The following is a 24,984-nucleotide window of genomic DNA, read 5'->3' as shown; positions in this document are numbered from 1 at the left end:
CCTTTGCAATTTCTATAGGTCCCCTCTTTGTTTCATAGTTGTTTTCTCTTTCAACAGAAAATCAATTGAAAATCAAAGAAGAAAAAGAGGAGGTGGAAGAGCAGTCGATGGAATCAGTAAGCCTTCCTCCTCCTGTGGTCAAAGAAGATGAAAATACACCCAAAATTGAGACAGTGGAAGAAAAAGAAATTATAAAATTGCCAGTGATAGTAAAATTAGAGAAACCTCCGGAATACAATGAGGAAAAGCAGACTGTCAAAGAAGAAAGTGATTCCTTCAAAGAAAACGTCAAGCCTGTCAAAGTAGAGGTGAAGGAAAACAAAATCGAGCAGAAAGACTTAAAAGAAGTAAAAAGTTGCACAGATAGGATAGCAGTTCATGAGCCAGAGAGGTTAGAATTCTGTGTCAATGTCAAAACTCCCCAAGAAATCATGGAGAAATCGGTGGAAGAAAGTGAAAAACTCAAAAATGACCAGCAGGCAAAAATCCCGCTTAAAAAACGTGAGATCAAGCTGACAGATGACTACGACAGCCCCATAAAGGGACCCCTGTGTAAGTGTGTGACTCCAACAAAGGATGTCTTGAAGGAAGAAGGGAAACCTGAAGAAGAAACTTTTAAGAGAGTCCCTACGATTACCGCATTATGCCCTGATGGGAAAGTGTTAGTAAACGGAGAGGTTAGCTGTGAAAAACTCACCCCAAGTGTCATACAGAATAATAAGTCAGAACACTCTGCTTGCACAAAGGAAGAGAGCAGCTCCTTAAAAGAGAAAAATGGAAAATGTGGGGAAAAGGTACCAGATTCCCTGAATTCTGTTAGTAAAATTATAAAAGCCTGTGAGGTTGAGAAAAATGCAGTAACTGTGGTGAAAGAACTAGGAGCTGCGGTCTCTGAGGTTTCTAATCAGAAAGTGCCTTCAAAGGAGGAATCTAGTCCTGTGGAAAAAGAGTCCCTTGACAGCACAACCGCTGAAACGGTAGTGGAAGAGTCTTCAAACAACTCTGAAGACTGTGCCAAAACAACTGAAGAGAAATCAGCCATGAAAATCAAAAAGGACAGACTGCCATCACCCAAAGAATGTTTAGAGAAGGTAGAGAATTCCACAAATGCATCTGCTCCTTCAGAACCACCCAAGCTGTCTGATGAAGAGACTTTGAAAAGTAAGGGTGAGTCTGAGGAACAACATGATTCTCCAAAAGCTGCTGAGATGCCCCCTGCACCTACTTCTCCCGTTACTTTAGAGAAGCCAGTTCTGGAAAAGGAAGACTCTGATAGTAAAACTGCTCTGCCTGAGGAGAGCAAAGGAGAAGAAAAATCTAGCACTGAAGAACAAAAGGGAGAGCCAGAAGCTGCCAAGACAGAGCCAGATAGAATAGATGATGCCCATGCTTCAAATCTAGAGGACTCCTCAGAGAGTAAGAAGGAATCTCCACTACCTAAAAGCAAATTTAAATATCAGCTAGTTTCTGAAGAAGAAAGCTGTGCCACGGATAATAAAGAAATAACTTCTGAAAGACAGAAAGAAGGAATTAAACTAACAATCAGGATCTCCAGTAGGAAGAGAAAGGCAGAAACGCCGCCAGAAGAGGTCAGCATTGGCCGCACGTTAAGGCGATCTCCAAGAATATCCAAGCCTACTCCCAAAGTCGTGGAGACTCGGGATCAGAAACCTGAGAAGAAACGACCTGAGGAGGAAGAGGAGAAACCTGCAGCACCACAAAAACAGGAACGGAAAGAAGATGCAAAAAAACATGAGAAGGAATCCAATTCTAAGGTTAACAAGGTAATACAGCTTTATTTCCTGGGAATTAAGAATGCCCACCGCCTTATCTGTATGGAGAATATACCTAGGAATGGTGAGGATTTTATTCCTTTGGTCAGCTTGCAAGGAACTGGCTTTCCAAGCTGGTTATAGAATCACAGAATCACAAGGTTGGAAAAGATCTTTAAGATCATCAAGTCCAACCATATCCCTAAGTACCTCATCTACCCGTCTGTTAAACACACTCAACCCCCTCCCTGGGCAGCCTGTTCCAGGCCCTGACAACTCTTTCAGGAAAGAACTTTTCCCTCACATCTGATCTGACCCTGCCCTGGTACAGCTTGAGGCCATTTCCCCTTATCCCATCTCCTGTCCCCTGGCTGAAGAGACCATCGCCCACCTCTCTACAGCCTCCTGTCAGGTAACTGTAGGTGGCAATAAGGTCTTCCCTCAGCCTTCTCTTCTCCAGGCTAAAAGGTTAGTGGTCTCAGCAAACCTAAAATCACTCTCTAAGAGAATGTTGACTTGCCAGTTTATAAAATCTGTCCTTTAACCTAAACTAAGTAGACCAAGTCAACCAGAATTCTTCTAGGAAATGAAACAATCAGACCTGAGTCAGTCTGACTGAGTGGCTGAAAGGAGACTTCTAGCTCCCCTGGATTTACTAGATAGATACTTGGTGTCCAGTTGGTCAGGATGATCCTAAGACTCTAAGGAAACAAAAAAAACCCAAAGGTGAAGAGTAAAAAATATCATGACTTCTGTTTCTAGGTGAAGCTGAAGGGCTTAGTGAGTTCCTGGTGTAATTTAGCTTTCCCTTGTAGATGGGACATAAAGTTTGCTTTGGGTGGAGTTATCCTTATTTTCATGATAAACTTTGCCTGATGCAGCGTAGTTTGTACAAGCGTGTCAGGTAAATACAGCACAGAGTTAACCATACGTAGGTATGGTGTGCTTCTAAGCCTCTGTGTAATTATAAACACCTTTTCGTAATTTCTCTTCTATAATTTCATAATTTTTTTCCATTTTACCTTATTTTTTCTGGATATGGAGGTCAAAAGAGAAGCAAGGAGCAAACAGTGTGTATTTTTAGTGTACTCATTTTACATCAGTTTGAAATCCTATTACTGTATCCCCTGATACACGTTTCCTTACTGATTTTTGATAGTTTTACCAAGATATTCACTTACTTAACAAGCTTTCATGTTGAAGAACCTTCACAACATAAACAGTTGTTTTTACAATGAGTGGTAACATTTATACTAAAAAAAAATCTCTGAAATACAAAACAATTTCATTTTAAAGATGAATTTTAAAATTTCATTTATGAAATGTAAATCACACCGATTGTAACTCCCACAGTTTCAATTCTGAACTGTTGCTGTAGGAGTTTTACCTTCATCTCTTTCTTTGAAAGATATGGAGATCTAAAAATACTGTTTTAGAGAGGTTTTAAAATAAATATGATAGAGGAAGAAGTGTGAAACCAGTAAGCTTCTGTCATTTTATCAAAATGAAATCACCTTAATCTTTAATAGGCTAGTTTATATTAATTTTCTTTCAAAGAAAAGCTTTTAAACTAGATTCGAAATGGTGGTAACATATCACAGAATTGTAGGGGTTGGAAGGGACCTCCAGAGCTCATCAGGTCCAACCCCCCTGCCAAAGCAGGGTCCCTAGGACAGGTCACACAGGTCGGTGTCCAGACAGGGCTGGAATATCTCCAGAGAAGGAGACTCCACACCCCCCTGGGCAACCTGTCCCAGGGCTCTGTCACCCTTATGATGAAGCCTGAACTCAAACTGTGTATTTAAAGTGCATTTTGCTACTAAAGTTCAGTGAACAGCAAAATTGGGAATGACCTGGAAATAAATGTTAAGAACCTGAAACAAAACTTTACCGGTGTGACATATACTGCTTCAGTATGAGTCTGTCCTGCAGGTGAAATAAACCATTTTACAGGTTTTAGTTTGTTCAGGTCAATGAGTAATTTGGTCAAAACTGGAAAATATTTTGAGTTGGAAAAGCTAGAAAAGTTCTTTTGCTTTCTCAATATCTAGGGAGGGGAGGAGGTGAGAGAATAACACTGCGAGGAAACAAAGTGGGAAGAAAACTTTCTTCTGTTTCATGTGTTGCTTTAATTATAAAATCATAGAATGGCATGGGTTGGAAGGGCCCAGATCACAGAGTTCCAACCTCCTTGACACAGGCAGGGCCACCAGTCTCCAGGCCTGGAGCTACATAAGGTTGCCCAGGGCCTCATCCAACCTGACCTTGAACACCCCCAGGGACAGGGCATCCACCACCTCTCTGGGCAGCCCATTCCAGTCCCTCACCACTCTCTTTGTAAAGAACTTCCCCCTAATATCTCATCTAAACATTCCTTCCTTTAGCTTCACTCCACCACCCCTTGTTCTGCCAGTGTCTGCCCTTTGAAAAAGTTGATTCCCCTCCAGTTTCTCTGCTCCCTTCAGGGACTGGAAGGCTGCAATGAGGTCCCCCCGCAGCCTTCTCTTCTCCAGGCTGAACAAGCCCAGCTCCCTCAGCCTCTCTTCATAGGGGAGGTGCTCCAGCCCTCTGATCATCTTTGTGGCCTCTTCTGAACCCTCTCCAACAGTTCCACATCGTCCTTGTATTTGGGGCACCAGCTCTGGACACAGGACTCCAGCTGGGGCCTCACAAGGGCAGAGCAGAGAGGGACAATCCCCTCCCTGTCCCTGCTGGCCACTCCTCTTCTGATGGAGCCCAGGATCCCATTGTCCTCTGAGCTGCAAGAGCACACTGCTGGCTCGTATGAAGTTTCTCATCCACCACAATCCCCAAGTCCTTCTCAGCAGGGCTAGTCTCCAGGAGCATTTCTCCCAGTCTGTATATATGCCTGGGATAAAATATCCTCATGGTAGACAGTTCTATTGAATAGAAAAGAAGTGAGTGTACTCACTAGAGTGCAAACCTGTTTCCTAAAGCAAAAGAAAAGATGTAAACAGGAGGGGAATGCTCTTTGGGTTGGGGAAAGCTATCGTCAAAAAGTTAGGAAGTTTAAAAGTGGCATTTACCATGATTGCAAGCAAGTTTTCCATGTCAAATTAGAAGAAAAGGGCCTGCCCTGGTGACAGTTCTCTCTTCCAGCATTTAAATTGTATTTGAAAATTTCTTTTTACTGGTAGATGGGGAATCCTTTCCTTTGTCTATCCTGTTGACCTTTAAAACTTCTGGAAAGATTATCTGTTGGTTGAAATGTTCTATTGTAAATGTTGTTCTGATGGAAAAAGAAATCATATTGCTGTAGAGAAAGGTCTTTTTTTAGGGCTTGGGAAGGAACTCCCCAGAAGTAAGCTTCCTTTGTGTTTTCTCTTTGAAATGGTCTGTCTCAGAGAAGCAAAGTTCGGTGGACGGGTACGCGAACGCGTGGCAGGTGGAAATACTCAAGTAATGAAGAAAGTGAGGATTCAGGAACTGAAAAAAACTCTGAGGAGGAGGAGGAAGAGGAAGAAGAGGAGGAAGAAGAAGCTGCACCTGCTGATGACGATGAGCCGTGCAAGAAGTGTGGCCTTCCCAATCACCCAGAGCTGGTAGGATTTTGGGGAGAGCTGATGTTGGCGGGTGTCAGATGTGGTGGAGTGGCTTTGGTGGTATCTGGAGGCATGTTGTCCTTTGGGGTGATTGTACTCGGGAGGATACCCTCCAGTTTTAGGTGCTAAACTCATGAGAGATGAGTTTACCATAGTAAGGAGGGAAGTTAGTTACTTTTTCACTTTACCACCTGTGAAATGTCATCTTTTATGAGGTGTAACACAACTTAGCCTCACCCAGATTAATTCTCAGTGTGCTGTCTCAATGAATGCTGAGGAGACAACGTTCCAAACCCAGCAGTGTAACGTATGCTTTCCAGTGTCGTGTGACATGGTCATCCCCCAGGATACCCTGAGGGCTAGGTACAGCAAAATTCCCTACAGAAAGGACATGATGAGCTTCTGTTGTTCCCAGTGTTCATGCTTCTGGTTGATCAGCAGTTGATCATCTTGTGAATCACTCTGTTTATCTGGGAGATTGTAATGTGTGGGGCTGCTGTGAATCCACAGAAGAAACATGCTTTCAGGTGTGGGACAGATATCCTAGCATAGTTCAGACAAAGTTTGAACTTGGAAGATATTAAAGACAAATAGTCCAGTAGATCCTCACACATCTTATGTCAGCTTTGTTCCTTGGTCTTAATGGAAAAACCTGGGCTCACGCTTTACCCAGCTCAGTATGAACTCTGAGAGTTGCTGTTGCTGTAAGAGCACAAGGCTTTGTCTCCACCATCATAAACCCATCCTGATTGAGGGAATGGCCAGGTTTCTTTCATACAGACATGAGTGTACTGGGAAGAGAGTCCACACCAGTCCAGATGGAGTGTTCCACTTAGCCCAAGATCTGGAAAGCATTACCGGAGCACACACTATGGACACACAGTCTGTGTAGCCCAGTAGTATGGAGTGAGAGGAAATCTGGTGTTAAGATGCAAAACTGTAATGCATAAACCTCCCCATAAAAACCAGCCCTAGCCCTGGAAACATCTAGTGATCAGCGAGAGAGGATCTTTTGGGCTTTGCACTGCCCAGAGTATTTATAGAGCTCTTCTGCGTTGGCTGTGGAAGTAGTTCTGGAGCTCGTTACATGTCGTGAATGCCAAAAGTTGCTCATGATTCATTTTATTTCTCCAGATTTTGTTGTGCGACTCGTGCGACAGTGGGTACCACACAGCCTGCCTTCGCCCTCCTCTGATGATAATCCCCGATGGAGAGTGGTTCTGCCCACCTTGCCAGCACGTACGGTTCCTCTTTGACTTCTATCTTCTCCTTTTCAGCTTTGCTTGGGGCTGTGGAGATTTTCTGGGAGTTTTAACAAGTTCTTTTATCATTTTAAATCTTTTTTTTCTGTTAAAGAATAGACTGTGGTGGATTGTAGGGATGCTGATCATCTCTCTTGCCCTTTGAGTTTAGAGAGGTGGCTTTCCTTTCCCTCTCTCTTTTCTGCTAGTGATGAATGACTGTGTGTTGCTGACATGGAGGTGGAAATCTTCAGCCACAGTGGTCTTCTCCCATCTTTGGTTAAATTACCTCAAGTCCAAGATAGTATTGAGATTATAAAGTCTTAATTTTTACCAAAAGGAACCTCATGTTGTTACCCTGCAGGGGGGAGGCAGTGGGCTGGGAGGGCTAGCAGTGAAGCGAGCAGCTCTTTGTGAAGTGCTGTTCCATCTTCAGAGACGCTCACCAGCTGGTTAGAGACTATTTTTAATGAGTCTTAAAGTGTGGTGTGCCTCTCCTGGGACAGCATTTCCCTTGCCAAGTAAGACGTGTGAAAATGGTTTGGAAGGTTGGAAGCTGTTTCTGCACAAACAACAACAACAAAATATTGGAGCACGTGTCCACTTTCATGTAATGTACATCTTAAAATGGAAAGATTCACCAGGATGGTGACTGGAAGGATAAGCCAGAGTGTGTGAGGCTGTTCTCGTTAATTCAGTGGGAAAACATAATATCCCTGATCCCAAACCCCTTCCAAACACCAAACCTTCCTGAGAAGGTTTTTGCCCTGTGAAAAGCTGCCCGCGCTGGCCATGACGTCAGATGCTGTATTGAACATTGATTTATTCTGAGTTGTGTTTTTAAGATCTTGAATATGTTAGAATGTTTTCTGTATATGATTGGGAATTGCAGCTTGTAGCTAGAGCATCCCCTTCTGTTGCTGTTTAGTAACTTTAAACATGAAAATCACAGGGTCATAGAATCTTCAAGGTTGGAGAAGACCTCTAAGAGCTTCAAGTCAAACCATCTGTCCCAACACCACCATGTCAACTAAAACCATGTCCTGGAGTGCCACATCTGCATGTTTTTTGAATAACTCCAGGGGTGGTGACTCCACCACCTCTCTGGGCAGCCTGGTCCAATGACCAACCACTCCTTCAGTGAAGACAGTTTTCCTGATATCCAATCTAAACCTCCCCTGACACAACTTGAGGCCATTTCCTCTTGCTCTGCTACTTGTTGCTTGGGAAAAGAGACCAACCCTGCACTTGGCTACACCCCCCTTTCAGGTAGTTATAGGTAGTGATAAGGTCTCCCCTCAGCCTCCTCTGCTCCAGGCTAAACACCCCCAGCTCCCTCAGTCACTCCTCGTAAGACTTGAAAGACCATCCTTGGTGAAGGTCATCCTTGGAAATAGTACAGTGAGGGCATTAACATGGAATGAGGCACAGTTCATCTATAAAGAGTAATTTTTACAGTATGTTTATTCTGAACATCTTTAATACTTGCCTTAGGCACGTTGCTTCCTGTAGCAAATCCCAGTGTGTATCCCTATGGCAGTTCATGGTGGAGCACACGTGTGTCTTTCTAAAGCCTTACTCATCGAGGAGGAGCCTCTGCTGTAGCAATGGGCTCTCCCTTCCTCCAAACAAATACAGAAATACTGAATGAAGTGTCTGAACATCAGTTCAATATGAAAAGAGCTGGTTAGGAAAGGAACTAACACTGTGTTTCACTCCCTTAGAAACTACTCTGTGAGAAATTAGAAGAACAGTTACAAGACCTGGATGTCGTCTTAAAGAAGAAGGAGCGTGCAGAACGCAGGTACTGTTGTTTGGTGGCATTCCCAGCAAGCTGCTGTGCAGAGGGGTGGTAATAACTGAACAAGTGTTACAGTAGCTGGGGACTGGGGAGGAAAATAGCAATGAGACTGGGAGTTGGTAGCACCATTTTTGACTTCCCACTGGTATTGGTGGCGCAGTACTGGGACAGCTTGCCAGATGGGAGAAAAAGTCTAATAATTGAAAAAGATATGAAATTACATTTATATTAACATTTGTTCAATGTGCCTGAATACCAGTTTGCCTTTCCCAAACCAGTACCTATTGCTTTTCAGCACTGGTTCAGCTGTGTGTGTTAGGGGTACTGTCACGCTGTGCAGAGCACCTGCTGTAAGCACACTTAAGGCCTGATGTTGTAACAAAAGTCACCCAGACCAATGTGCTTTTCCAGTCTCGTTGCTTTATATTCCGTTAAACTGCTGATTTACAAGCCCATGTGATGGCTGTGCTGGGGAGTCAGCTAAATTACAGCTCTGAGTGAAACTTTCTGCCCACCTTTTCTGTTTCTGAAGGGTAAATGCAAACCGGTCTGCTGCATGTATGAGCAGCACCCTTAATAACTGGAATATCCTATCTTCAGGTTTCAGACCTGAAACTCATAGAATTATAGCATGTGTTAGATGGGAAGGGACTTTTACAGGCCATCTAGTCCAGCCTCCCTGCAGTGAGTGGGGACATCTTCACTAGATCAGGTCACTCAGAGCCCCATCAAGCCTGACCTTGAATGTCTCTAGAGATGGGGCCTCCACCACCAATCTGGGCAACCTGTGTCAGTGGCACACCACCTTGCCCTCATAGTGAAGAACTTTTCCCTCATACCCAACCTAAATCTCCCCTTTTCTAGTTTAAAGCCATCTTCCTTCTTCCTATCACTCCATGCCCTCGGGAACAGTTCTTCCCCAGCTTTCCTGTAGGCACCTTTCAGGGACTAGAAGGCTGCTATGAGGTTCCCCCAGAGCCTTCTCATCTCCAGGCTGAATCAGCCCAACTCTCTCAGCCTGGCTTCATAGGAGAGGTGCTCCAGCCCTTGGATCATTTTTGTGGTATGAAATGCAGTCTGCATAACTTGCACCTTTGAGGGCACGTATTGAGGGCTTTGCAAACCCTGAGAACATCTGGATGTGTTACTAAAGAAAGTTTTGCCTGAACTGTGTCACAACAGGCAAATTTCAGTAGAAGGTGAGCCCCTTTTACAGAAGGTGATTGTGCAGGTTCCTATTGGTAGCAGGTTCCTATTGGTACAGGGATATCCCATGGGATGTAACAATTTGGCACTGGGAAGAGCGGACCACAAGCTGTGTCCATTTTCAGCTTCCATTACCTCTCCTGGTAGTTACTGGTGACAGATCAGGTACTGACCTTTCCCAGTATTGCTGCTTATGCTTAGATGGATCTAGATCATGCTGTGGTGAAGTTATCCCTGACTTGCCAGTCCTAGGTGATTGTAGCTTTGGGAAAGAAGCTCTTGGTTATTTTTATGGGCTTACACACAGCCCCCATCTGTGTGGACGTGCAGGGGACAAAGAAACCATGTCTGCTGCTGTGCTTTCTGATAGGGGACTTGTTACTAGTAAGCAGTATTTTTGGTCCTACTTTGGTAACTATTCTGCTGGAGTGCAGGCTCTTCCCACTCTGTCTTGCTTGAAATCACTGGCATGGTGTAAAAATACCATCTTCTAATGGCTACAGGAGAGTGTACAAACAATATTGTAGTGCTTTTGGTGTCTGAAGCGGATGTTCACCAAACAGTTTGCAACCTGATCCTCATAAACAGAATCACAGAATCGCAGGCATTGGAAGGGACCTCCAGAGCTCATCAGGTCCCACCCCCCTGCCAAAGCAGCTCCCTAGGACAGGTCACACAGGTCGGCGTCAAGGTGGGGCTGGAATATCTGCAGAGAAGGAGACTCCACACCCCCCTGGGCAGCCTGTCCCAGGGCTCTGTCACCCTCACTGCGAAAAAGCTCTTCTGCATGTTGGTGCGGAACTTCCTGTGCTCCAACTTGAGGTCATTGTCCCTTGTCCTGTCCTCACAGCCCACTGAGAAGAGGCTGGCCATTTCCCCCTGTGTCCCACCCTTCAAATATTGATAACCATTGATCAGATCCCCTCTCAGTCTTCTTTTCTCCAGGCTGAACAGCCCCAGTTCACAGCCTTTCCTCAAAGGGGAGATGCTCCAGGCCTTTAATCATCTCCATGTCCCTCCACTGGACTCTCTCCAGGAGACCCCTGTCTTTTTATACCAGGGATCCCAGAACTGGACACAATCCTCCAGGTGGGGCTTGACCAGGGCAGAGTAGAGGAGGAGGATCCACCTCCCTTGACCTTCTGGCCATGCTCCTTTTAGTGCCCCCCAGGATCCCATTGGCCTTCTTGAGCCCCAGGGCACACTGCTGGCTCATGGCCAACCTGTCATCCACCAAGGACCTCCAGGTCCTTCTCTGCAGAGCCAGAAGAAATTACAGTGCTTATTACAGCTTAGTGTAAAACTTCCAAGCAGGTGGGTTGGTTGGTTGGGGCATCAGAATATTTTAACATTTCCATAAAATCACAGTACTTCTTGTATGGTTTTTTAGCAAAGAGAAGAAACTCAACTCTCTCATCGTGTTTGTGCAGGCTTAATAGTTTCTTTGAACCAGGGTTATTATTGTGCTTTTTGAACTAGTGATGCTGTCGTCCTGTTTCAATTATTCCCTCGCTTTCTGGAACCTGATTCAGCTGCTCAGTTATTCTCACACATCCCCAGTTATGTCACAGATTTATTCAATGAAAACTTGAGCTTTCATGAAAAAAACTGTAGATTTCACGTTGGCTTACAGATCTACACATGGAAGTCATACCTCTTTTCCCCACCTGTTTGTGAATTCAAGGTGCTGCCACAACACCCTGGTGGAATTTCAGGTTTCTCTAGAATCACGTCCTACCACCAGCCAGGGGGAGTGGACATCAGAGCGTTTATGGATGTCCCTTTCAGTTCATGCTCAGACTTCTTGATAGAAAGAAAATCCCTCTAGGGACTACTTGTCTACATCTCTCAGGCCAGTCATGTGCAGTACTTTGACTTTGCTGTAGCAACATCTGCAGCAGCTTACATAAGCAAAAATGTTTTCTGGATTCATCTAGGAAGAGTTTATAACCCATCAGTGTCTTACTAATGTCTGTAAATATGTAAAGAGTGAGAGTCAGGAGGACAGAGCCAGGCTCTTCTCAGTGATGGCCAGTGATAGGACAAGGGGCAATGGGTGCAAGCTGGAGCAGAGGAAGCTCTATGTGAATTTAAGGAGCAACTTTTTCACTCAGAGGGTGACAGAGCCCTGGGATAGGCTGCCCAGAGAGGTTGTGGAGTCTCCGTCTCTGGAGATTTTCAACCCTCATCTGGATGCCAATCTGTGTGATATAGTCAGGGTGATCCTGCTGTGGCAGGGGGTTGGACTAGATGATCTTTCAAGGTCTCTTCCAACTCCTAATGTTCTGTGGTTCTATGAGGTTACCTGAATTATCTCAAGCAGCTCTGCATGGCCAGTCCCTTGCCTGAAGTCACCAGTGGCATGGAAAGCTCTGTGTTCTGGGTTTGCTTTTTAATTTATTTTAACTTTGCATTATGAGGGATGAGAAGTGCAGGAAGGTATCAAAGACACCTGCTGAATACTAGAATGCTTGCATTTCTAGTTCCTTTCTCCTCTTAGCAGTTGTATTAAGATGCTATTTGAATTAATTCTCAAGACCATAGTAATTTTGCACAGCATGTGACAGTTTTTCCTCATCCAGCCAATCTCATGGTGCTCAGGTGAATAAAGATTTCATGTATCCGTTTGGAGAACTGAGATTAGGAGACAAACCCAGTTCCTTATACACAGCCAGAAATTTCAGTTAGGATATTATGACACTGAGTTGTCACCGTTCATGGGTTTCTTGGCTGTAAACCAACCTAAAATCCATTTTTAGTCTTTGCCAGTATCACTTTGGGAATTGTGCTTGTTCATATTATTTAAGTAAAGATTGTTATGCTAGATTCTTTCAGTAAAGAGCTCTCCAGGAAGTCCTCGAGATACAAATACGTAGTACAGAAGGCTGGTCAGAGGACTTGAAATTTACTTAGATGCTTTAGAAATTACTGAAACTATTGGAAAGGAAATTTTTACACATAAATGCCTCACATTTATTAAATAACTCACATACGGAGTGAACATATTTAATATGCATCTCAGGCATTTGTATACAGCTGTAGATGACTTGTGTCTGTTGGGACTCAAGTGTAATGTGGTGTGTGCTCGCTCACTGTCACTTCAGATGTCTGACTCTGGGTGATGGAGACAGAATCACAAGGTTGGAAAAGACCTTTAAGATCATCGAGTCCAACCGTTCCTGTCCTGTGCTAAACCATATCCTTCAGTACCTCATCTACCCGTCTTTTAAACACATCCAGGGATGGTGACTCAACCCCCTCCCTGGGCAGCCTGTTCCACAGCCCCACAGCTCTTTCAGGGAAAAACGTTTCCCTCGCATCTAATCTGACCCTGTCCTGGCACAGCTTGAGGCCAATTCCCCTTGTCCCATCTCCTGTCCCCTGGCTGAAGAGACCATCGCCCACCTCTCTACACCCTCCTTTCAGGTAACTAGTCACTGATAAGGTCTCCCTTCAGCCTCCTCTTCTCAAGACTCTTCATCTAAGAGACCCAGAAGAGGGTAGCATCGTTTCTTGAATGATTTTATTCCAAGTTTAATGATGTTTCACAGGATCCTGAACGTTGGATGTCTGCTGGGAAACATCTAGTTCATACCTTGGTGCCTGTCCCCACAGGATTGTTGTTCACAGTATCACAGAATGATTTCGGTTGGAAGGAACCTTGAAGTTCATCAAGTCCCAACCCCCTGCCATGGGTAGGGATGCTCCAGGCTGCTCGAGGCCCCATCCAACCCGGCCTTGAACACCTCTGGGAAGAGGGCATCCACCACCTCCCTGGGCAGTCCCAAATTGTTTAGAACGTGCAGTTTAAAACAGTGTAGAGATGTGGCTTGCTTTGAGAGCCCCTGCTGAGCCTGGTAAATCCCAACAACTGTCTTTGGCATCCTCATTGGTTTAAATTACCCCTTTTTTCCTAGAAGAGGAAGGGTAGGGACCTGTGGTGATGGCAGTTTTGTTTCGCAGCCCAGCCTGTTGCAGTACCTGGCTGCTCTTCCTCACAGACTGCTTTTCTAAAGCTCCATCCAGTAGCCTGAAGACCAGCATCCAGTGCTGTTGGAGAGGTGGGAAGATATCCAAGAGCTCTCTAGCTGGATGACGAGACCTATGCAATACTTGAGTCCTTAAGGAGCTGCAAATAGAAACCAGGAGCTGGACTTGAGGCCAGGGAAAATCAGATGATGTTAGCTAAGTCTAAACTAAAGTGTACTCCATTTAATCCTGTAGAATCCTGTAGCCTGCTGTGGACAAGGAGGACAGCCTACCTCTCCTTACAAGAGCCCTGTATTTGAATACTGGTCTCTCTCCCACCTTCAGTGTAGTGTTCTCTAGACCAGTTTATCCTGTTTTTTCAGCCATTCTAAACTGGTCATGTCTGCTGCCCACCAGTAGCTCCTACTGCCTAGCTCTGAATTCTTCAGTTGGGTCCCATCTTTCTTGGAGTACACGTGGTGCCCAGTTGGCACCGAGTACTCCAGTTGGGTGTGAAACAGGCTGACTGCTGTTGCAGCTGTCCTGTTAGCTGTTCTCCTCTTCGCACGTCCATCTGTCATCATAGTTGCTTCCACAGCAACTTGACTCTGTTGGTCTTCATTCAGGCCATTCTCCTCTGGCAAAGGATTGCTGTATAGGTGGTTATTTGTTCTCTCGTGGCTTTAGAGTTGATTGTTCTTGCTGGGAACAATGGCAAATAAAACCTGGCAGTTGCCTGCTCTGGATTGTGTCCAGTCTTCACGTAATCTTTCCAGTTCAGTGTGATTCTGAAATTCCCATTTTAGCTTTCAGCTCCTCCAAGGTGGGTGGTAGTTATGGATCTGACAGCATAATCTCAATCACATCATTATTATATTTTCATTTGTCTTTTAATTGGTTTTTACACCCCAATTCAATTATTTCTGTGGTGTCCACAATCTTCAAGTAATGTGGGCATGCAGGAAAAAGTAATCGTATGAGGTTTGACACATAATTCGAGGCAAAATAGCTCGTTTTAGTTGGAACATCTTCTTGGGATGCTTCTTCCCATCAATAGTAAGAACTTCAAACAGTGCTAATTGCAGATACCTAAGCTAATTCTGCTGTCTTTCTGTAACCTCATTTCATTTTCTTCTCTCCTAAAGAAAAGAGCGATTGGTCTACGTGGGTATCAGCATTGAGAACATCATTCCACCTCAGGTACGTCACCATGTCTACGTTGTGTTACTGGTTTATTTTCCAAACTTCACAAGGATGGATTTTCTCAGCGGTGTGTTAGATGTCCTAGTAGCACCTTGGAGAGAGAAATCTATATATGTTCAGATCAGAAATCATTCTAGACCCTTCATTTTAAACAGATTGAGTTCAGCAGAGAAACCAAGGGTGCTTTATCGTGTTAATTAGAGCCAGCCAGTGCCACACACGAGTCCTCGGTAAGCGAACTCAGGGCAGAATCACCTCCCTGCCCATTACAGTTGGGTTTTGAGTAGAGGTCTCTATCATTCTGTAGTCGATGAAGGTGGGATTCACTCTGGTGTCTGCTGTGTAGCTATCTAGGTCTGAGCTAATCATCATAGCTTTCCTCTGGATCTGGTGGAAACAAATGTTCTTCTGGCTTACGACTCAGAGGGAATATGTAGTATCTAGTAGAAGCTTAACATTTCCCTCTGCCAAATGTATATTGAAATCATATGTTGTTAAAAACTATAAACATTTAAGGGTTTATTTATGGTTTCCCTTTACAGAAGAGGAAAAAAGGTTTTATTTAGGTGGAGAACAGCCTCTTCTCACTTCTTAACTACATTCTGAAGCAATTCTCTAACATCTCAGCCAGATGCTTTGTCTTAAACCACAGAATCTGGTCCTTGCATGAGAGTTTCAAGTGAAAGTTTTCTTTTGAAACAAACACAGACGTTCCACCCTGACTCTAATAAAGCCAGATAACAGAAAAAAGCACTAACAGATCGTACAAACATGCTGAAGAATCTGTGGCTGGGAGCAAATATTTGAACAATTCATCCTAGGGGCAGATTATTATGCCTTTTTGTAAGTTAATAACTTGGGAAGACTATCATAAAATTAACTTGTGTGGAGTTTTATTGAAACCAGCTTGTAACAGCATCCCTGTGCTCACCATGTAGAGATGCTAACAACAGTTTGTCCAGCTGCTGCATATACATATGACCACAGTGCTGCAGGGTAAACATGATGACACAGTCGCCTCGACCCTTAAACTCCATATTTGTGGAATTAAGTGGCCAGGAAGGGCAGTAGGTGCAGGTGTCTGGGTGAACTCTGCTGTGACAAGTCATTGCACTGGAAGCCAAAACGTGCTACGTTGGGTGTGTATCGTATAAGTTCAGTTGTGATGAGTGTGGAGGGCAGGGGAATAAACCTTTCTGACACTTCTGTCTTATCCAAACAGGAACCAGAAATACCTGAAGGTCAGGAAGAAAAGAAGAAAGATTCCAAAAAGCCCAAATCAAAGCTGCTCGAAAGGAGATCTACCAGAACCCGCAAGTGCATAAGCTACAGGTCAGCAGCTTGTTTAAGTAGCTGGTAAACCAACAGCTTCTTAATGTGAAAGGGGGGTGAAACTCAAACTGCAGCTCTGTGACAGCACATCTAAAAACTGGCTGTACCTCCTCAGAGAAATGGTGATAGAAGTGCAATTAGGAAATTAGAATTCTGAGATGTTTAGGCTCTGTGCATTCTGAAGGTAGAGCGGGTCACTGAAGTTTCCAAAATTCAGAGGGCTCTTAATATTATCTTTCATTTTCAGTGCCTGACCCCCACAGAACCTCTTCCTAACATACAACCTAAACCTGCTTTACGCCATTTCCTGGGGTTCTATCCCCAGGATAGAGGAGATAAACCTTTTTGAGATAAACCTATGTTTGGGATTAGAGGGAGAAGTGTTTGCCTGAGAGCTTGTGGGGGTTTGTCCCAGCTGCATTAGGAGTATAAAGTATTACCTTGCCTGTACTCACTCTGTGTAGACATTTATCATTAAAATTCAGAGCATTCCAACTTTCAAACCCTTCCAGCAGTAACCGAGCTGAAACTCCCAGTTGCTCTGGTTTTCCTGTTGAGGAGAGATGTGGCGCTTTGTATCCGCTGTGCAGAGAATTCCTGCTGACCTCACTTAGCTGTTGATTTTCCATAACTTTTTACAATTAACAACAGACACTATGCTAATGAAAATGCCACAGCTGCTTTGGGAAATGAAGTATTCCTGTAAGGAGCAGTATGCCACGGGCAAGTTTATATGGATTTGCTATTACATTCATGACAGCTCATGAAGCCTCTGACCAGGAAGGACAAAAAACCCCTTGGCTGTAGGGTATCTGGCATGACTTCAGCAGGACACATGCTGTGCAGAGACAATAATTTTTATTGGAAGTAATGTTTTCATGTCATGTTCTGGAAAAAAATCAATCTTTCTGATGTGACATGATAGAGTCTTTCTTACAGACACTGTCAGATGCAGAACTGTGAGCTGGTGGATATATTACACGTGTCAGACAAATCTCTAGTGGAGAGTTGGGGTTCTCTAAAGATACGTAACCCCTCTGTGGCACTTGTTGAGCCACCTCAGGAGGATGTCAGCAGAAATCTGAGTTACAAGTTAAGCACCAGCAGAGGAAATGCTGTTCCATTGCACCTCACAGACAGGCAGCTGTCAGCTCACGTTTGAGCTCAGGTTATTTCTTAGCAGTGATTTCAAAGGGTTAAGCGATTCCTCACGTTTTAAAGAGCTTTGGGTTTGGTTTCTTGTAGTGGTGTGGAAGGAAAAGAGTGTTTTGAGGCATGTAACTGATCTTATTGATGAAGTAATTTCAGATACTTCCTTGCTGTGTAAAGCTGTCTCAAACAATACATGCAGTTGTTCCTAGGGAATAGAAAGGGACCAGAAATCCATTGCTTTATTCTTAAAGGAGAAGGTGGTTTATGTTTGTTATTGGAATACGGAGTAATATTAGATCTGTTCTTGTTCTGCCATAGAGGACTGAGATAAACAGCACTGTTACAGAGAACCTGAATGTTTAATGAAAGCATTGTCCAGTTAAGTAACTTAACTGTGAGCCTGCAGCATGCCCAGGCAGCCAGGAGGCCAACCACATCCAGGGGGCATCAGACACAGCATGGCCAGATGGTCCAGGGTGGGGATTGGAACAGGCTGCCCAGGGAGGGGGTTGAGTCACCATCCCTGGGTGTGTTTAAAAAAAAGGGTAGATGAGGTACTTAGGGATATGGTTTATCATAGGACAGGAATGGTTGGACTGGATGATCTTAAAGGTCTTTTCCAACCTTGTGGTTCTGTGAAATATCTGTGTATTTTGCCTTTGCCCTATTTACACAGGTAATGCTACACTGCAGGTTGTTTGTATACAATCACACTGAAGTGTGAGTGGTATGTTTTACCTGTTCATGTCAGGGTGTTGCAGCTCCACGCTGTGTAATTAGTAGGAGCTTTAAGAGGAGGCAGAAGCTATCGGAAAGAAGTTTTCAAGGAACATTTAGATGGGTTGAATAATCTTACTTTGACTTATGGGTGCTTTTTGGTCTGTTTTGTGTAGTGCATATATCATCTAATAAAAGATGTGGGGAAAATGACTGATACTGTGTGTGACACAAAGGCCACTGACACTGTTTTAAAGAACTTTCAAATTGGAAATGGTCAAATTCAGTGGTATGGCATGTAAAACGAAACTGGCTTTCTGCTCAGAGCCATGAGTATTTTATCATCAATCCAGCCCATTATCCGTAGTATTTTCTTGCATACCCAGCCCGTCGCGCGTGTGGAGGGATTTCTCTGACTAGTTTTAGATGTTGAGGTATGTTTTCATAATATGATTTGATTTGTGTTCACTTCAAAGTGGTAAATGGAAGCTGTTACTTCCAGGTTTGATGAGTTTGATGAGGCGATTGATGAGGCCATTGAAGATGATATCAAGGAGGCTGATGGAGGAGGTACGTTTCTGGTATTTTTGGGGTTTCATTGCAGTGGTGATTGAGACGATTTATTTTGATGTGAGAAGCAACAAATATTAATCCTCTCCTTTAAACTTTGTCATTTACAGGCTTTACTGTTGTATTTTTGGAATGGAACTAAATAAATTTCTTTTAGGAATTGCTATCCCACACTGACCAAAGATGTCTAGTAGTATTTGGTGTTACATTCAGCTTGTATGTGTTTTTATACATGAATGCAATCAATAAGCACAGCAAGGAAACTCTTAAAACTAATGAGCTAAGTTTGGGATTTGAGATTGGAATGGCATCCAGCAATATGGACATCTGTCCTCTTCAAAAATCAGGCTAATAAATTGGTGCACAGTTGGACCTTCTAAAGACTAGGTCTGCATCACCTTAGCTTGCTTGGAGTCAACTGCCCTGAAACGCTCTCCCTCTGCTGTTGGGTGTTTAGTATCTCTGTAGAGACACCGGTTTTCTTAAGGAGCTGGATGGATACAGACAGTCTGAAAATTGGGGTTTGGTGGGTGTGTAACACGAGACCCGTATCATAAACCTAATTAAGTCTCAACAGTAAAACCAGCTTTTCAGCCACTCCCCAGCCAGACAGCAACAGAAACACTTCATGGATCAGTACAGGCCGGGGGAGACCTGTTGGAGAGGAGTTCTGCAGAGAAGGACCTGGGGGTCTTGGTGAATGACAGGTTGGCCATGAGCCAGCAGTGTGCCCTGGGGGCCAAGAAGGCCAATGGGATCCTGGGGGGAATCAAGAGGAGCGTGGCCAGCAGGTCAAAGGAGGTGATCCTCCCCCTCTACTCTGCCCTGGTCAAGCCCCACCTGGAGTATTGTGTCTAGTTCTGGGCTCCCTGGAATAAAAAAGACAGGGATCTCCTGGAAAGAGTCCAGAGGAGGGACATGGAGATAAGGGCCTGGAGCATCTCCCCTGTGAGGAAAGGCTGAGTGAGCTGGGGCTGTTCAGCCTTGAGAAAAGAAGCCTGAGAGGGGATCTGGTCAATGGTTATCAATATCTGAAGGGTGGGACACAGGTGGAAATGGGCAGCCTCTTCTCAGTGGTCTGTGGAGACAGGACAAGGGGCAATGGCCTCAAGTTGGAGTGTGGGAAGTTCCACACCAATATGGGGAAGAACTTTTTCACAGTGAGGGTGACAGAAACCTGGGACAGGCTACCCAGGGGGGTTGTGGAGTCAAGACCCATCTGGACACCGACCTGTGTGACCTGTCCTAGGGACCCTGCTTTGGCAGGGGGGTTGGATTCAATGTCTGGTGGTCCCTTCCAACCCCTACAGTTCTGTGAGTCTGTGATCTCCCAAGAAGGATACTCAGCATTGTGAAGAAGATGCATTTGCTGATAGCTGCCCTGCACAGAAGGCGCTGGTCTTGGCAGTTGTGTGGGTTGGGGTATCACAATACTGACCCTTATCCTTGTCTTCTGTGTGGCCCTCAGCATTTCTGAGGGGCTGGGGCTGGTTATGTCAGGAGTGAGACTCCAGAGAGAGTCTTGTGTGGCAAAAAATTGCTCTGCTTTACAGGAAGTTAACTGACACTAGAGGCATGGGAGAAAGAGATATGTAGGGAGATAGATAGATAGATATATATGTTAAAAATTAAACTTGCTCTTTTTATCCCCTCTTTCTGTCACTGAATTCAGGCATTGGGAGAGGCAAAGACATGTCCAATATCACAGGTCACCGTGGAAAGGACATTTCCACGATACTGGAGGAAGAAAGGAAGGAAAACAAGCGACCACAGCGGGCTGCTGCGGCGCGACGCAAGAAACGACGGCGACTGAATGACCTGGATAGCGACAGTAATCTGGATGAGGAGGAAAGCGAGGATGAATTCAAGATCAGTGATGGGTAGGTTTGCAGTTTAACTCCCACCACAGGTCACAGATGGCTGTAGGCTCCTGGGTCTGCACTGCCTCTGAAAGGGGTTTGTCAGGAGCACGTGCCCCGTGCTGGAAGAGCACTGTGCAGGGCCTACAAAAGTTCTCCTGGCCTCGGGGAGTGTCGTTGTACTGGGAAAACTGCACTGGAAGTGTCACCAGTATGTCTGAGGCTGAGGAAGAGCCAGGTGGACTCAGTCCTCTGACTGAAGGGACTGTCTAGCAGAGATACTTCACGAAGATGTAGATAAATGAGGCTAGCTGCTTCCTTTTGAAAATATGCCCTGTTTTGTGGGGGGGTTATTGGGCTTTTTATTGCCCAGGCAGCCCCATCCTTGGGTGCATCAAGCAAAGCATGGCCAGCCAGTCCAGGGAGGGGATTGTCCTGCACTGCACTGCACTGAGGCAGCTTCACCTCGAGTCCTGGGGGCAGGTTTGGGCACCACAGGACAAGAGGGACACAAAACTTGTAGAGTGTCCAGAGGAGGGCACTGAGGATGAGGAAGGGTCTGGAGGAGGAAGGTTTACGAGGAGAGGCTGAAGTCCCTGGGGTTGTTCAGCCTGGAGAAGAGGAGGCTGAGGGGAGACCTCATGAGCATCTGTGGCTTCCTGATGAGAGGAAACTAAGGGGCAGATGCCCATCTCCTCTCTTTGGGAACAGGGATAGAACCCAAGGGAATGGTGTGAAGCTGCACCAGGGGAGGTTTAGGCTGGGTGTCAGGAAGAGGGTCTGTCTTGAGAGGGGGGGTCAGGCACTGGCACAGGCTCCTCAGGGAAGGGGTCACAGCCCCAAGCTGGGCTGAGGTCAAGAAGCGTCTGGCCGATGCGCTCAGTGCCCTGCTCTGACTTGTCTGGCCCTGTGTGGAGCCAGGAGTTGGACTTGATGGTCCTTATGGGTCCCTTCCAGCTCAGGAGATCCTGGGGTTCTATTCTATGATTGGTTGTCGTTTAGAAATCGGAAGAGTAGACTTTCCCCATGTAGAGCACACTGAACTTGGCCTGCAGGTACTGAAAGAAATTCTTGATTTCTGCCATCTAGGAGGGAGTTTGAAAGCAGCCAGAGAAGGGGGTTATACTTTAGGAAGTCAATATGTGTTATGTGAAGCTTGAGATGCTGAGTACTGCTCTGAATGAAACTCTCTTTCCATGGAATTCCTCACTGTTCAGTCCCCAGACTGAACAGAATTCCTAATATTAAAAAAAAATATTAATTATTTCAGACCTCCCCTATGCCTCAGTGCAGACAGATAATGGAGGATGAAGCCTGGACTCTTTAACATCAACATTTAAAGCTTTAAACCCTGCAGAGCCAACTTACTAAGCATACAGATAATCTCTACCACATAGATGCAGATGTTGAGCTTTATTTTCCACCTGTGACCATGTTGAGGACATTTCAGTGGCACCCTGAATAGCAGAATGTGCTGGAAACTTCCAGTACATGAGCGGAGCTGGCAGAAATCTCAGGGAATTAACAGTACCTTGAGCCATACAAGTTGTGCTCATGTGTTTTCAGCTCCATCCTCTTCTCAGTGCCTTCTGGATGCTGTATTGGAATTTTCTTGTATAAGACAACACTTACTTTGCATCTTATCACTTGTTTGTAAAATAGAAGTACCACTTTGATCCTTTGTTTCTGGTACCTATCTCTGTGGTCTCTCTCTGAACAGATCTCAGGATGAGTTTGTTATATCAGAGGAAAACCTGGATGAAAGTGAAGATGAGCCACCATCAAACGAAGACAGCGACTCCGAGTTCTGTGCCCGCATCTCCCGGCGACACCTCTCCCGGCCCATGAGGCAAAGCAGGAGGTTACGAAGGAAAACAGTCAAGAAAAAATACTCTGAAGATGATGAAGATGAAGATTCTGAAGACAATTCAAGCAGAGAATCTGGTGAGTGGAAGAAATGCATTAAATAGTGTGTACTGGAGAGAGGAAGAGGGGAAAGTCTCATTTTCCTGTGAAGACTGACTTCTGTTTGGTGGTTTTGGTCAATTCAAGTGGTGCCTTTGCTCCCTGTGTGGAGAGAATCACACAGAATCACAAGGTTAGAAAAGACCTTTAAGATCATCAAGTTCAACCGTTCCTGTCCTGTGCTAAACCATATCCCTAAGCACCTCATCTACTCACCTGTTAAACACATCCAGGGATGGTGACTCAGCCCCCTCCCTGGGCAGCCTGTTCCAGGCCCCGAAAATTCAGGGAAGAACTTTTTCCTAACATCTACCCTGACCCTGCCCTGGCACAGCTTGAGGTCATTTCCCCTTGTCCCATCTCCTGTCATCTGGCTGAAGAGACCATCGCCCACCTCTCTACACCCTCCTTTCAGGTAGTTGTAGGTGGTGATAAGGTCTCCCCTCAGCCTCCTCTTCTCCAGGCTGAACACCCCCAGCTCTTCCAGCAGCTCCTCAGAGGAGAGCTGTTTGCTACTTGTTCTCCTGTCAATATTCTGTAGGACACCTTTAGTAGTAGGCTCTTGGCATTTTAAGTAGTTACTGTGTAACAGAAGGTTTGTGTTATGATACAAAATGCTGCTGTTGTGAATAGTTTCAACTGACCTGCACCTTCCTGTTTGGAACACTGTTGCAGGGAAGAGAAAGGATGGAGGCAAAGCAGTAGTTCTTTGTAACTACTTGAAGACCTCCTGAAAACCTTCTTCTGAAAGAAACATTTCCCCTCACTTTGTACACAAGAGTAATTCTTTCAAGTTGTACAGCACTCTGTGTTCTCTATTCAGCTTGAAAGCAAATGATAACTCCTTGAGTCTGTCTCTTCTGTAATTATGCTTTTTGATCTTTATTAACTGAAGACTCTTGCATCACAGGAGAAACCTGATAATTCACTTTATTCCACCTGTCCTTCAACCAGTTCCTTTTCTCTTTGCACAGTCTGAAGTGTGAGACTAACACCTACTCAGTACTTGCACCTTGTCTCCATTAGCATCTGTCTCTGAATCATAGAATCCCTGGATCATAAAATCACAGGCTGGTCAGGGTTGGAAGGGACCCCAAGGATCACAGAGTTCCAATCCCCTGCCACAGGCAGGGCCACCAACCTCCAGGCCTGGACCTACAAAAGGTTGCCCAGGACCCCATCCAACCTGGCTTGAACACCCCCAGGGTTGGGGCACCCACCATCTCTCTGGGCAGCCTGTTCCAGCACCTCACCACTATCTCTGTAAAGAACTTCCCCCTAAAATCTCATCTAAACCTTCCCTCCTTCAGCTTCACTCCATCCCCCTTGTCCTGCCAGTCTCTGCCCTTTGAAAAAGTTGATTCCCCTCCTGTTTCTCTGCTCCCTTCAGGGACTGGAAGGCTGCAATGAGGTCCCCCACAGCCTTCTCTTCTCCAGGCTGAACAAGCCCAGCTCCCTCAGCCTCTCTTCATAGGGGAGGTGCTTAGCCCTCTAATCATCTTCGTGGCCCTAAGACTGCCCTTTGCATCTCTGCTTTGGCTGAGACCCAGTCCCAGATATCTAAGAACTTATTTTAGCTTCTTTTTATGGTGAATTTAAGGCACTGAGTACACTGTAGAGTTAATGTACTGTAGCATATGCTACCTTCCCAGTGGTGTTTGTGTCTCTAAAACATAGATAATGACCATGTTGGAGTAAGTTGCTCAGAAGTCCTGGTTTCCCAGACAGACAGACATTCATGCATGGGCTGTATGATAGCTGTATGCACCTAGAAGAGCTGCTGCTTCCCTGCCCTGAATGCATCCCTGCACCAACTGTGCACTGTCAGTGAAGAATGCTGGCAGAAGCTAGAGATGTAGAGGTTGCTCATCTGTTCTCTGATGCACAGCAGCACCTATTTGTTTCCTGCTGGACATGCATCTCTGATAAAATCAGCTGATTTCAGTGTCATTCCTTTTGTATCTACAAGTACAGTCCTAACTGAGTGTTTGTGTCTTTCCCCCATTCCTCAGCATCCTGCCTTAACCCTGTTTGGAGCTAAAGAAATGAGGTGCCCTGTGAGTGGCTTTGATTTCACTCTCCAGAGATGGAGCTTCTTTCTGGAGGTGGCTGTTGACTTGCTCTGATAGGGTCTCGAACGTCTTAGGAAGCAAAGAGGATGTCACTGTGAGCTGTGACTTGTGTCAATCATCTGAATTAGGGACAGTATGTGATACATAGAAATGTATCTTGGGATAAGTGCTCTGGCGCAGCTGAGTGAAAAAGCAGCTGAAGTCGATTAAAGGCACTGATGTTAACGAGTTTAATTCTTAAAGGCAGTAGCTGCAGTGGAGTGGTGCAGGAAGAACTGTGTGTGAGGGTAAGTTCCTTCTATACAGTTTCTGTTTGAAGTGAACCTACAGTCGAGTGGGACTGGTTGTTGTTGGTTTAAATTCTGCAACTCGGATTTTAGCTGGAGTTCCATCTTGTCAGTGGGTTTTCATCCACTTATTCTTAAAAGTTTTTTGAGTGGAGTATAATTTCTTTAAATCCTAAAACCATAAAGGACTTTCCAGTGTCAGTGGCAATGTGCATCATCAGCTGCAGTTCAGTGAGGTTGTTCCGGCTGTCAGGAATTGGAGCGGAGGCATCTTT

The 24,984-nt window shown here is 45.0% G+C and overlaps 1 protein-coding gene across 3 annotated transcripts in view; it reads left to right on the top strand.

Annotated features, from left to right (window-relative positions):
• The window catches only part of RSF1 (remodeling and spacing factor 1), a 74,959-nt gene that overhangs the window by 46,447 nt on the left and 3,528 nt on the right, over positions 1-24,984 (top strand). For all 3 annotated transcript variants that reach the window (XM_084270036.1, XM_084270035.1, XM_084270037.1), the window contains 9 exons: positions 58-1,784; positions 5,138-5,335; positions 6,470-6,574; positions 8,301-8,380; positions 14,698-14,752; positions 15,978-16,087; positions 18,459-18,526; positions 20,199-20,406; positions 22,106-22,329. In XM_084270036.1, the coding sequence (XP_084126162.1) occupies positions 58-1,784; positions 5,138-5,335; positions 6,470-6,574; positions 8,301-8,380; positions 14,698-14,752; positions 15,978-16,087; positions 18,459-18,526; positions 20,199-20,406; positions 22,106-22,329 (2,775 nt within the window). The remainder of the gene's footprint in view (positions 1-57; positions 1,785-5,137; positions 5,336-6,469; positions 6,575-8,300; positions 8,381-14,697; positions 14,753-15,977; positions 16,088-18,458; positions 18,527-20,198; positions 20,407-22,105; positions 22,330-24,984) is intronic.

This window comes from Gallinula chloropus (assembly GCF_964237585.1).
Source record: "Gallinula chloropus genome assembly, chromosome: 1".
Lineage (NCBI taxonomy): Eukaryota > Metazoa > Chordata > Aves > Gruiformes > Rallidae > Gallinula > Gallinula chloropus.
This window is presented reverse-complemented; position numbering and strand designations above follow the sequence as displayed.